This window comes from Nannobrachium achirus, assembly GCF_963921795.1.
Source record: "Nannobrachium achirus genome assembly, chromosome: 2".
NCBI classification, from domain to species: Eukaryota; Metazoa; Chordata; class Actinopteri; order Myctophiformes; family Myctophidae; genus Nannobrachium; species Nannobrachium achirus.
Genome location: NC_137811.1, coordinates 18,515,253 through 18,529,763, shown reverse-complemented (window position 1 = coordinate 18,529,763; position 14,511 = coordinate 18,515,253). Strand labels below are relative to the sequence as shown.

Below are 14,511 nucleotides of genomic sequence, written 5' to 3'. Positions count from 1 at the left end.
AAGATCTACGCTTACTGACATGTCTGGGGAGATTTAAAGTCAATGAATGAATGAATGGGCCTATTGGAGAAAAGCAGTGGTACCAGACCTACTGTATACCGTACACCCAGTGGTAACCAGAACACTCACACGATCGCAGACCGCTCGCCCCCAGAGGTTCTCGGGTTCGTTTTTACCGAGGCCTAGAATTATTGAATGCTTTAACTATTGAAAAATAGCAGATATACAAGCTCACAGCGCGGCACCGAGTGCCGCGCTGTGAGCTTGTAGATCTGCTATTTTTGAAAAAGTTGTGAAAATGTGTGCAAATCTTTATGTATTTTTAATGTGAACGTTTGTAACTAAATTTTTTCTTCTGGGGGGTCCCTGGAACTAAATATGTTGAGATGGGGGTCTGTGGCCAAATAAATATCATTTTGGGGGTTCCTTCACATGAAAAGGTTTGAGCACCACTGACATAGTAGTCTCTCAAGAACAGACTAACTGAGCTCCAGTTAAGTGAAAAGGACCTTTTCTTTGATGCTGACATACTGTAGAAACATAGGTTTTTTCAAAAAACCTTAGAAGGATTCAAAAGACACTTATAGAATCCGGTCAAAATTCTAATTTTCACAATTTTTCAAAAATAGCAGATCTACAAGCTCGCAGCGCGGCACTCGGTTACGTTTAGGAACAAGGTTAGGTTTAGGCATAGTGTTACTGGGGTTAAAGGAGCTATAGTCAACCTTTTCTTGAAAAACGGACGCTAAAATAAAAATTATGTTTCGAAAATATTTTATAATAAAGATTAAGCTTCATATATGTGTTTCTATTAAAAAATGGGAGCGATTCAGCTCTGAGCATGGACGCGCAAGTTGCTCAGCGCTCCAACACTTGAAATGAATGGACAACAAATCACATAATTAATTATAGCTTAATGAGATGAACTGCTCAAATGCAGTGCTCACTTCAAAAATCAGATCGGATGAGAGAATGCTTGCTGTCGTTACACATCAGTGACGTGCAGAGAATGTTAGAGAGGCAGAGGCTGACATTTCTAAAAGGGCTTTTTGGTGGAAATATCGAAAATAGCAGACCTCCAAGCTCACAACGCGTCGCAGTCGCAGCGCGACGCGTTGTGAGCTTGGACGGCATGGATGTCTACACAGAGAGGGCAATTCTTTCCTCATAAGATGCTGCATTCAAGTTCAGGAGAGTTTGGAGAAGGCAACTCCCTTGAATGCTACCTTCAGGTATGGCAAGGAAAGAGGGGCATTTGCATTTCTATTACCATAGTAAAAACTGCATTCATGGTCTGGAGAGGGCACTTTTTTTACAGACGGATAAAAGGGCAGGGGCTCAAGCCCCCATTTGATGTCTATGTGTGCACGTGCCTGGCTGTTGTTACACGTCCATGGCTGAATGAATGAAGATCCACGTGGTGAAGAAGAGACATCCTCTAGAACTGCAATGGCAGACGTGTGTTAAACCAATGTCTCTCTCTCTCTCTCTCTCTCTCTCTCTCTCTCTCTCTCTCTCTCTCTCTCTCTCTCTCTCTCTCTCTCTCTATGTCTCTCTATGTCTCTCTCCAGCGACAGTTCAGATATCGTCGTGGTCTGGTGAAAATCTTGTACGTCCAAAACCGTTCGTTTTGCATTTATCATTTATTAAATTATTTAAACTAGTGAAAACAGCCGATCTACAAGCACACAACGCGGCGTTGTGTGCTTGTAGATCTGCTGTTTTCACTACTTTTGTGCGACGGCCTTGTATGATCTGCGAAAGAACGTACAAATTTGGAGATACAAGGTTTCCACCCGACAACGACGATACACTAGTGTTGCTGCTGCTCTTATACCACCATTATTACTGGGGTTGGTGTGGGCCAGACAGTAGACCCCGCGAGCCGCAAATGGCCCGCGGGCCGCCCATTGGGGAACCCTGACGTAGAGGGTCCATTTGGTTCCGTTTTGCACACTGTCTCAGAGTCTCTATGTCTGTCTCTCTCTCTCTCCCTGCAGCTCTGGGACAGATCATGCTGTACGTGGATGGGATGAACGGCCTCATATCCCACAATGAGACGGTCCAGTGGCTCTACAGCCTTGTGGGATCCAAGGTAATGCAAAAAAAAAGAAATCTATTTTTATTGGTATTGTTATTTCTGGGTCGGTTTAATGTCTTCCACGGTGTCTAATTTACAGTAGTCTCTCTCCCAGCTGACCGTCTCCAAACCCCCGGCTCATACCTCGCATAGTTTCAGCACAGAGGCAGCCAAGACCAGCTATCCTCTGTTTGTTAAAAAAAAGCCCTTCTCGCAGCTCACCGAAGCCCCCTAGTGGCCAAAGACGGTTTTCTTGGGGCCAGATCATTAAAGCTGCACCAGCAACAGAGACAAGACAACTTTATACACAGAGGTGTAATTTCAGAAAAGAAGTTACCATGGTCCCATTTCTAAATAGCGAAAATAGTGGATCTACAAGCTCTCAACGTGTCGCTTGGCTAGGGATTTGCACTCCTTTAAGGCATGCATTAAGACATGTTGGTGGTATAGCTAGAGAACGAATTCTCGCGATGCGAGGCGTTGTGTGCTTGTAGATCGGCTGTTTTCACTAGTTTTGTACAAAAGTCTTGTATGATGAAGCTTTACCAAAAGACATACACATTTGAAACTTGGAGATTCGAGGAATTTCTGCCCGACAGTTGACGATATTTTAGTGATTATGTTGTGAGGAAAACGTTGAGATAATAGCCATTTTGGTTAGAACTGACTGAAAATAACTTTGTACTTCAAGTTTAAAATGATAATAAATATTTTTTCAAGTGTCCAAATAAATTCCAAATATTATCAAATGATCTCGCGGCACCCCTGGACTGCCGTCACGGCACCCCAGGGTGCCCCGTCACCCACTTTGAAAACCCCTGGCCTAGGGGTCCCGGAGCCCCTGTTGAAGACCCCCTGCCATAAACGTAGAGGGTCCATTTGGTTCCATTTTGCACACTGTCTCAGAGTGAATGAACGTTCAGGGTTTACTGTTTTACAGTGCATTTAGTCTCACCTCTCCTCAGTGAGTGCAGACATGTGTGAAGAGCAGGCCGCATGGTTCTCATCAGTGGTGGAAAAACTACTCATATTTCTTACTCCAGTAAAACTATCAATACTGCAATTTAGAAACCAGTAAAAGTCCACAATTCTAAATGTACTCGAGTACATTGTAGATCATTGTAGATACTTGTAGATTGCATATTTTCTCAAATTGCCAAAATGTAATATAGAGCTGAAGTGGTTAATGCATATTTTTTAATAATAATAATCTAAATCTACTGTAATTTAGTAAGTACGTAACTAGTAAGTAAAGCTTTCATATAATTGTTGCAAAAGCACAATATTTGCCTGTGAGATGTAATGGAGTAGACACAAAAAATACTGAAATTTGGAAATACTGCAATAAAGTAAATAAGAAAAAAAAAGTAAAAAGAAACTCAGAATTGTACATAAGTACAGTACTTGAGTAAAGCCTCTATCAGAGTCGGTGTAGTGCGGTGTAGTCTTTTTGAGCGTTAACCGTGTATTTTTATGACTCAAAAAGACTACACCGCACTACACCGCGGTGGATAGCTTACCACCGCGGTACCGACTCTGATAGAGGCTTAAATATACTTGCCACTGGTTCTCATCAAAGAGGCAGGCCTTTGTGCTCTGCTATCCCGAGGAGGAGACCCTTTATTGTGGCCAGCGCTGCCTCCAGTCCCCTCTGTCCACTCACACTCATGGATCATATCCTTTCACTGCTCCAAATTGCTTTAATATCAAAGGACGCTTTTCAGATTTCTGTTCTATTTTTTTGTCTCTATATCATTGCAGGGATTTTATTACGTTCAAATAGAATGCATGTGTGGTACAGGCCTCTCCATCCATTCTCTTCTCTGTTAACTGATTTAAGGTGGTTGCACATTGCACTGCGTTTTTTCCTTGCATTTTCGGGCCATGGATCTGTATATATTTCAATGCAAACTTTGTAACTCAAATCTTTGCTTCTGTGGGGGGCCCTGGAACAACATATTTTGAGATGTCCTTGACATGGAAAAAGTTTGAGCACCACTGTTCCTTCCCTTCATGTACTCTGGTACAACATGTCTATTTGACTTATTCTTTCCTTGTTCATTAAAGAGACTGCTGTTGTTGTCTATATTAGGACTAATATGTAAATAGCTATGTGCAGCAGGCTGCACTTTCTTATCTGCTGTTCAAGGGCACCCAAACTGTTATGTATTTGGCCGAGGACCCCGTCTAAAAAGGTTTTGCCAACCAGGGACCTTGGATTCATTTCAGAAAATTATCATATTTATTTTCATTATCATTATTTGATATTTTTCAAAAAGATTTCGGAAATAGCAGGTTTTTAATAGCCAACGTATAAAGTGGTTAAAATGGTTGTGGCACTATATTAACTATTTTAGCTGGGGACCCCCTGGAACCCCACCAAGGACCCCTGTTTGAGTACCACTGCTGTAATGGACATGTCATGGACACGTCATAATAGGCAAAACATTCTGCCAGAATAAGCAAGACACTGGCTTAACGACACGTTGTGAGCTTGTAGTCTGGCCAAAGAGTTGAAGAGATTTGAAGAAGAGTTTTTTTTGGGGGGGGGGTATATGGGGTTCGAGTGGTTAAAGGATATTCTAAACACGCAAGACATGAGCTGTGACGCAGAACTGTGTGTTCCCATCATGTCGTTTTAAATATCTATTTGAGTTGTGATTTCCTGTTACAGTCATGAGTTCATCTCTCTTATCACAACCCTCAACACTCGCCAACAGGAAGTAGTTTTGTCAAACGATAACCGTATACGCGGCGTTAAGGATGTAATATATCGAGGGCAGGGTTGTCTCACCAAATTCTGGGCCCTGGGTACAAGGATTCACCCCCTATGAATGTTCTTCATAGGGGGAGAGAGTTTAATCCATTTAGACTGGGAACGCATAATTTTGTGCTTTAAATATTGAAAAATAGCAGATATTCAAGCTCAAAGCGTGGCACCGAGTGCCGCGCTGCAAGCTTGTAGATCTGCTATTTCTTTTTAAATCGCTTTTGTGCATATAGGCCTAAGTGCCTTCTAAATCCTTCTAAGGTTTTTTGAAAAACCCACATGTCTATGTCATTTTCATGTGAAGGAAAAATTATATGTATTTGGCCACGGACCCCCATCACAAAATATTTAGTTCCAGGGACCACCCAGAAGCAAAATTTTAGACTTTTAAAAAATAGCACTCGGTGCCGCGCTGTGAGCTTGTATATCTGCTATTATTCAATAGTATACAATAATTAAGGCCCCTCCACCTTGGGCCCTAGTAACTCAGTCCCAACCCCCCCCCCCCTTGTGACGCTCTGGTACATGACTTGTGTGTGTGTGTGTGTGTGTGTGTGTGTGTGTGTGTGTGTGTGTGTGTGTGTGTGTGTGTGTGTGTGTGTGTGTGTGTCTGTCTGTCCATGTGTGTGTGTGTTGTAGTTCCGTCTGGTGGTGAAGACGTCATTGAAGCTACTGCTGGTGTTTGTAGAATACACTGAGGCCAACGCTGCACTGCTCATCCAGGCTGTGAACACTTTGGACACCAAGAGAGGTGAGACCTTACACACACACACACACACACACACACACACACACACACACACAACACACACACACACACACACACACACACACACACACACACACACCTCGCTTTGAACCAGCGTTGGACAGTGACTAAAGACTGTACATTTACCGTGGAGGCCTGGGGGGTCCCCAGTTAAAATATGATTATTTTGGGGGTCGCAGCCTGAAAAGGTTGAGAACCACTGTGATAGAGTATGATACAGAATGTTAACATACCCATAGAGGTCCCCGTCAGAAATGTGGTCCTCATACGGGGACCTCCCACGGCTCACAGACAAGGTCAGAGAGAGGAGGATGAGGCTGGCAGGGCACTGCGTCAGGCGCACAGAACTAGAGGCAAGCAACTAACACTACGGGGACCAATCCAGGGCAAAGCCAGGAAAGTCAAGAAGCAGCAGCACCACCTACGTAGATGCACTGCGGTGCGACAGCTTGGCTAAAAACACTGAGTTGGTGTTGGCTAGACCACACCCTTATCGCATCGCATACTGCTTCGGACGTTCCCGTTTGCCCCAATTTTGACCCAAGCGCGCTGCCAATACGGCTCGTTTTTTTTACCTTGTCTGATGACTGTAAGCTGAAGAGGGGTCGCGCCGCCAGGTGTACAGTAAAAACATCTCCCGTAATGCTGCTCTCAAAAATCCACCGCACGTTAGCAATAATGGAGTCCCAAATCACTTCCTGACTGTTTTCTGTGGATCTGATCTAGAAAATGCATTTCTATGCTCTGAATGGATGGCAGGCGGAGCGGCCCAATTCACATTAATTCTTTGCATAAGGCTGCCCTCTGCCGCCAGTTTGGCTAAAGTACACATATGAGCGTCCATTCTAAAGAGAATTCGTTTTGAAATAACCAATAGATAATTTTCTATAACATCGCAATGGTAAGCTGCTTTTTGCTGGCACCAGCCCCAATAAATAAATAATAAACAGTAAAAATGTCAGCACTTGCGCCGGGAAACCGGGTTCAAATAGAAGCTGAAAGTTAAACAGAGCAACTTTCACGTTTGACCAGGAGTATCTATCTACTCCAGGGGTTCCCAAACTTTTTTGGCTCAGGGCACCCCTATAAAGATTTATTTTTTTCATCCGAGGCACCCCAACGTTATACTCATCATTTTCACTCCCAGCATCTTATATTTATAGCATATTTTAGCGATTATGTTGCGAGGAAAACGTTGAGATAATATTATGTTTTTAAGTGTCCGAATAAATTCCAAATATTATCAAATTATCTCGCGGCACCCCAGGGTGCCCCGTCGCCCACTTTGAAACCCCCTGATCTACTCTATACTGGTGTTGAGTACTTTGTCTGGTTTTAACCCATTTAGGCCTAGAATTATTGAATGCTTTAACCAGTGAAAAATAGCAGATATACAAGCTCACAGCGCGGCACCGAGTGCCGCGCTGCGAGCTTGTAGATCTGCTATTTTTGGAAAAAAGTCGTGAAAATGTGTGCAAATCTTTGAATATATTATGTATTTTCAAAGCGAACGTTTGTAACTCAAATTCTGCTTCTGGGTGGTCCCTGGAACTAAATATTTTGAGATGGGGGTCCGTGGCCAAATAAATACCATTTTGCGGGTCCTTCACATGAACAACTATGATAACCACTGACATAGTAGTCTCTCAAGAACAGACTAACTGAGCTCCATTTAAGTGAAAAGGACCTTTTCTTTGACGATGGCTGGCCAGATTGTTGACATAGAAACATTGGTTTTTCAAAAAATCTCAGAAGGATTCAAAAGACACTTATAGAATCGGGTCAAAATTCTAATTTTCACGATTTTTCAAAAATAGCAGATCTACAAGCTCGCAGCGCGGCACTCGGTGCCGCGCTGTGAGCTTGTATATCTGCTATTTTTCAATAGTTAAAGCATAAAATAATGATACACAAAATGTGTACCCCGTTCTGAATGGGTTAACATGCTAAAGCATTTAGCTGACGTTACCTTATGTGCACTGCACCCCTTGAACTGCTAGGTTTCTACACACGTGAAACCACAGAGTCTTCGCTTACTTCTGAGCGCGTACCAAACGGGACCCGTAAGGGTCCATTTTGGTTCCTTTGGGTAACACTCTCAGAGTGTATAATCCCAGATTTAAATTAGATTAGACAGCTAGACTCGGGTCTACCCCGCTGATTTACACAAAAGTCCACACCGCACGTTTCAGCAGAAAACCCCCGAGGGGTGCGTTCTTTCTTCTTTCTTTTTTTTTCTTACGCTCAAGAGTTCAATTAATTCACACCCAGGGTTTCAACAGCGTAAGGCGTGTAGAGCGCAAGGCCGAGCTCTTACAAATATTTAATTGAGCCAGCTAGCGGCAGCAGCGTATGGTACCGTATCCGCGGGGCGGCGCAGGGCCGGGGCTCTCTAGTGACAGAGCGCACCGAGTGCCGCGCTGTGAGCTTGTAGATCTGCTATTTTGACCCGATTCTCTAAGTGTCTTTTGAATCCTTCTAAGGTTTTTGGAAAAACCTATGTTTCTATGTCAGCAATCTGGCTAGCCATCGTCAAAGAAAAGGTCCTTTTTACTTAACTGGAGCTCAGTTAGTCTGTTCTTGAGAGACTATACTACTGTATGTCAGTGGTTCTCAGACTTTTTCATGTGAAGGACCCCCAAAATCATGTATTTGGCCACGGACCCCCATCTCAAAATATTTAGTTCCAGGGACCAGTGGACCACCCAGCAAAAGCAAAATTCGAGTTACAAATGTTCGCTTTAAAAATATTTCAAAAATAGCAGATCTACAAGCTCGCAGCGTGGCACTCGGTGCCGCGCTGTGAACTTAGTAGTGAAATAGTTAAAGCACAAAATAAAGCAGTGAATCCTTGTACCCAGGGCCCAGAATTTGGTGCGACACCCCAGGATATTTCAATAGTTAAAGCATTCAATAATCCCAGGCTCAAACGGGTTAATTGAGCCAGCTAGCGGCAGCAGCGTATGGTACCGTATCCGCGGGGCGGCGCAGGGCCGGGGCTCTCTAGTGACAGAGCAGCGACTACAGTGCGGATCCCGTTACCCGGCACCGTTTGGATCAGCTGTCCGGAGGCGCGGAGCGGAGCCGGGGGCTTATTGAAAAAGACCGTAACTCTCTCTCCCATGGCGGGGTCCGGTTACCCTGCCCCCCCCCCCCCCTCCTTCTAACAGCTCAGCATTGTGTTCTGGCCTGTGCAGGGGTGAGGGGGGGGGGGGGGGGGGGGGAGTGGTCCATCTTAGCTCGGCAGTAGGTGGAGTGAAAGTAGAATGACCACAATACCACTTTACCACAATATATAAAATAATACTATGTAAAAAGGCATTCAGAATTCACCTTGAGTAAAAGCAAAACATTTTGTACTTTGGTATGTAGGCTACTCTACCAAAGTTAAAATACTCAAATGTGTCTATTTTTGAGTAGCCGTAGCATAAAATACCGTATGTTGTGTTTTGTATCAATAATTGAAATCCTAAAAAGTTACTAAAATAAAGTTGTAAACTTAAGTAATTGCAGTGTAAAGAAGTGCAATATTTGCCTCCGATTTTAAAGTATCGAGTATAAGTAATAGTGATACACAGCAGGTAAAAGTACCTCAAAGTGCCTCAAAATCATACGTTACTAGTACGTCCATAAGCGTAATGAGTGACTTTCCACACTCTAACCTCAGCTGGCTCTCACAGCCCCACATCCCCTCTCCACGCCGTTGCGTAAGGAGGCTAAACCCGATACCCCCAGACTCCTGGAGAGAGGGAGACGGCTCGACCCAGTCTGGGGGGGGGGGGGGGGGGGGGGGGGGGGGGGGGGGGGGGGGGGGGGATCCAGGGATGTGCAGAAATTTCAAAGGGGCCTTTTGGTGAAAATATCGAAAATAGCAGCTATTTTTGATTTCTACACAGAGAGAACAATCCTTTCAACATAAGATGCTACATTCAAGTTCAAGAGAGTTTGGAGTTTGTCTTGAATGCTGCCTTCAGTTATGGCACGGAGGGCATTTGCATTTCCTTTCACATAGTAAAAACTGCATTCATGGTCCGGAGAGGGCACTTTTTTACAGACATATAAAAGGGCAGGGGCTCAAGCCCCCTTTGATGTCTATGTGTGCACGTGCCTGGGTGTATCTGCCAAGCTGCCGCTGCCTGCTTCTTCTTCCTGGACGGGGATGCGGCGCATCACCATCCTGCTCCTCGTGTGTGTGTGTGTGTGTGTGTGTGTGCGTGCGTGCGTGCGTGCGTGCGTGCGTGCGTGCGTGCGTGCGTGCGCACGTGTTTGTGTGTGTGTGTTTTATTATTGTGGAGCCTCCAGCGACATGAGGAATAATGCTCCGTAGGACATCTTTATCTGGGCCAGAAGATAAGAGGAAACACTCACACTTTGCTGTAGACTTTAGTGCTCTCTTATCACTCAGCGTGGGTCGGTGTCAACGCTACAGACCACTGATAGGTTTGTTCTACGGCTTTATCAGCCGTCATCTCCCTGGAGGCTCGCCTCGCCTTGCCCTGCGCCTTGAAAGGAGGGATAGACCGATAACAGACAATAAGACTACGACTTACTCCCTTACTTACAGTGCTTTACTTCACTGTGTGAGGTTATGAATTTTGCAATTCAAATTGCCAAACGATATGCCACAAAAGTCCATACATTTTATTTTTATACATATTTTCGACTTCATGGCTTATATGTTAGAGATTTCAGAGACTCAAAATATACATTTCCTCACATACAGTACTGTATAGTTTATTGTACATCGTCTCTGTTGGGTGTTAACCTCACATGTCCAAAACCGTTTCCAGCTTGCAGATCTGCTACTTTTGATGCTTTTCTGTTACGCCGTTCCCTGCCACGCTTTCGGATAGTTTTTGGAGCTGTGTGAAGCACAGGCTCCCTATACGTGGCCGTGTGGGTCTGTCTGTCTGTCTGTCTGTGTGTGTGTATGTAGCCTGAACTTCCTAAACTTCGGCACGCCACTAGTCCCACAGTTTTGCCACCACACACTCGCGCCATATGTCAAATCGACCGGCTTACTCGGGAATCGTGGGCTATACTTTTCTAAGAGAAAGGTTCTATAGTTTAATTGATATTAATTTATTAGTGAATTAATTTTCCCCATTGACTTATAATGGGAATTGCAAAAAACTCACATTCAATTATTTGTCTCTCGCAAACCATAGGGGCTAGAGTTTCAAGACTTGGAGAGGAGGTTCATAATGATTTCAAGGATTACATAAAAAATATTGTGTCATATGGCCGCATGGTGGCGGCCATAACACCCCACTTTACGTTTTTGGCCTGTAACTCTTGAACCGTAGGTCGGAAAATTAAATTATTTTTTCCCTGGATTCCTTGGGTCATGACGCATCTCCCCATATAGGCCACGCCCATTTGCGCCATGATAGATTTTCCGCCATCTTGAATTTTCTCCAAAACACACTTTTTGCTCCTTTTCCTACATATTTTCTTCAAATGTCACAAAAATCGGTACACATGATCCACACACACACACACACACACACACACACACACACACACACACACACACACACACACACACACACACAGCTCCACTCACACGGGTGTGATTTTCACTAACCTATGAAAATCGTCGCTCCAATTTTTTGCTCGCAAGAGCCTTCAAAAGATACGCCATGTGTGTCCTGGAGTTATAACACCTTGTCCACTCGCGACGATCCACTCCGAAGATAGCCGCTTCCCGCATCAAGCTTGCACCTGCCAGCCCCTCTCCCCATACACATTCATTATGGCTTTTTTCCATTTAATTCCTTTTTGTTCCAGGTACGTCATCAACGTTTCTGGTGACCTTCTGGTTACCATGGAAATGGTATCCCATAAGCTAGCGAACAGAGCCATTAACAGGTCGTCAAAGTCGTTGGTGGTGGGCCTGCCCTGGACCATTGGCAATAAGTCGTCAAAGTCGTCACGTGCAATAAATCAGTTAATGTGGTTGTGCAGGCACTAAGTTGTATCTTAATGTGGTTGTGCAGGCACTAAGCCGTGGTCCAACACCATGGAGATCCTGGATGAGAAGGATGGAGTGGACACTGAGCTGCTGGTCTATGCTATGACACTCATCAACAAGGTCAGTCAAGTCAAGTGTGTTATGTGTGTTATGTGTGTATGTGTGTGTGTGTGTAGTGTGTGTGTGTGTGTGTGTGTGTGCGCGTGCCGGTGCGTGCGTGCGTGCATACGCTCAAGCCAAGAGCCAATGCACTGGCTAAAATCTCTCTCTCCTCTGTCTCTCTCTCTCTCTCCTCTCTCTCTCCTCTCTCTCTCTCTCTCCCTCTCTCTCTCTCTCTCCCTCTCTCTCTCTCCCACTCCCCTCTCTCCTCCCTCTCTCTCTCTCCCCCTCTCCCTCTCTCTCTCCTCTCCCTCTCTCTCTCTCTCTCCCTCTCTCCCTCTCCCTCTCTCTCCTCTCTCTCTCTCTCTCTCTCTCCCTCTCTCTATCTCTCTCTCTCTCTATCCCTCTCTCTCTCTCTCTTCTCTCTCTCTCTCTCTCCCTCTCTCTCTCTCTCCCCTCTCTCTCTCTCTCTCTCTCTCTGTCTCAGACCCTGGCAGGTCTCCCGGACCAGGACCAGTACTATGACGTGGTGGACTGTCTAGAGGAGCAGGGCATGGAGGTCATGGCCCAGCGACACCTGAGCCGCAAGGGCACCGACCTGGACCTGGTGGAGCAGTTCAACATCTATGAGGTCAGTCTAGGACCAGTGGTTAGCTAAAGAGGTGGTGCCATGATTTCCCCCCTCTAAAACATGATTATCAGGTATTAGATTATACTAGGAGGAAGACTTTTCCAAAAAAAATATACAGAAAGAGTTAAAATTGGGGTTTTGTGTGGCCACACCCCCAGTTCATTAAGTATGCATGGATGTCATGGTGGGTGGTGACCCAGCTAAAGTTAGCCACACCCCACAGTGTTGGGTGAATGGTAATTAGGGGAGGAGTTGATTCTGTGATGTAAAAGTATCTGTGTTTTTTAACTTACACTTTTGACCACAAGGTGGCAGCCTCCAAGAGAAAACAAACAAATACCAAGAGAATACATAATTGCTCATAAAAACCACACCAGCATAAAGTTTAAGTGTATAGATGGTATCTGCACATTTCTAAAGTGACAATTTAAGGACTTTTTAATACCTCTAAAATGTCAAATTAAACATTGGCCAAATTGTCAAATATTAGAGGCAGAAATTGTGAAAATAGCCGATCTACATGCTCACAACGCCTCGCAACGCGAGGCGTTGTGAGCATGTAGATCTGCTATTTTCACAATAGAACCGTGTTATACAAAATGTAATGCCTCAACTCTTAGTGCCCGTCAGGGTGGAGGGGGTCCCCGGTTAAAATATGATTATTTTGGGGGTCGCGGCCTGAAAAGGTTGAGGACCACCTTCCTAAACTGTCTCCCTGTCGCCAACCAGGTGACGCTCCGGCACGAGGACGGCGACGAGGAGAGCCAGCTGCCGCCCGCCGGTCGCAAGGAGCGGCGGCGGGCCAGCGTGGGCGGGGCCAACGAGAGGCGGGGCCTGGGCCTGGAGCGGCGGCGCAGCCGGAGACACTCCCTCCAGAACGGCCGCGGACACAACTCCCCCTCCTCCCCCCACCACGCCCACACCAACGGCTTCCCGCCGTTCGCCGGCGGCCCGCACATCGATGACATCAGCGAGAGGTGAGGCGTGGAATATTTCGTTATTGTTGGATGAGACTCATCCACAATTCCATGCTGTATCGATGTTGGTGTTGTAGACATGTTGTAAATTAAGAATTTAGAATGTAGATCAGGGTTCCCCAATTAGTTTTTCCCAAGGGCCGAACTATGTCTAGGGTACCAAGCCGAGGGCCACAGCATTGCAGGGGACGACGGTGGCGTTCCCGCTACTCCAGCGACAGTTCAGATATCGTCGTTGTCGGGGGAAAATCTTGTATATCCAAAACCGTTTGTTTTGCATTTATCGTTTTAAAAATGATTTAAACTAGTGAAAACAGCCGATGCGAGGCGTTGTGTGCTTGTAGATCTGCTGTTTTCAATACTTTTGTGCGACGGCCTTGTATGATTTACGAAAGAACATACAAATTTGGAGATACAAGATTTCCACCCGACAACGACGATATACTTGTGTTGTTGCTGCTCTTATACCACCATTATTACTGGGGTTGGTGTGGGCCAGACAGTAGACCCCCCCGCGGGCTGCAAATGGCCCACGGGCCGCCTATTGGGGAACCCTGATGTAGATGTTTAACAATAATTTAACAAAGAGTTTAACAAGAAATTAACAAAGGTCTTGAACTCAAAGAGTTAAAGATCTTTAAGGGTCCATTCGGTTACCAACTCTCCATCATTTAGCTGAGGACCACATGGAACCCCTTCTCAAGGACCACTGGTGGTCCCCGGACCACTCTTTGAGAACCACTGGCATAGAAACATGGAACTCTTAATGCGTTCACACTAGCAGCTACTCTACAAAGATACAGGCTACCGTTCTTGTTCAACAGAAGCCAGCGTCATGAAGATACACCCGACGTTTGTAGCTGCTACAAAAGCTACACAAATGTTTAGTTGGTTTCAACTTCAGCAACAAATAGACAAAGCTACACATACTGTATGCTCTGTAGATTTGTACCTTTTGTCGGTGTCGCGGGAGTGTGCCCGGCTTATTGTCGCTCCACCTCTCAGATTACCCGGGCCTCCTCCTTACCTGCCCGCCCGCTCGCCTCTCATTTATTACGAAAATGAATCGCTAGGCGCTTCAGTCAGTCGCTTCCGTGTGAAGAAAAAGAAATACCTTAATTTAATCCCTGCTTCCATTTTCACCACCAAGGTTAGCCCGGGGTTTCTCGCTTCTTACATGAGCTCTAACTACAAGGCTTTTGGTTTCAGCC

At 45.3% G+C, this 14,511-nt stretch overlaps 1 protein-coding gene across 1 annotated transcript in view; it reads left to right on the top strand.

The window, feature by feature from the left end:
• LOC308296916 (FH1/FH2 domain-containing protein 3-like) overlaps window positions 1–14,511 on the top strand; it is a gene marked incomplete at both ends in the record, with an annotated part of 288,271 nt that overhangs the window by 214,516 nt on the left and 59,244 nt on the right. The window contains 5 exons of the mRNA XM_080740269.1: window positions 2,001–2,095; window positions 5,490–5,601; window positions 11,619–11,713; window positions 12,180–12,323; window positions 13,053–13,300. Coding sequence (XP_080596395.1) covers window positions 2,001–2,095; window positions 5,490–5,601; window positions 11,619–11,713; window positions 12,180–12,323; window positions 13,053–13,300 — 694 coding nt within the window. The remainder of the gene's footprint in view (window positions 1–2,000; window positions 2,096–5,489; window positions 5,602–11,618; window positions 11,714–12,179; window positions 12,324–13,052; window positions 13,301–14,511) is intronic.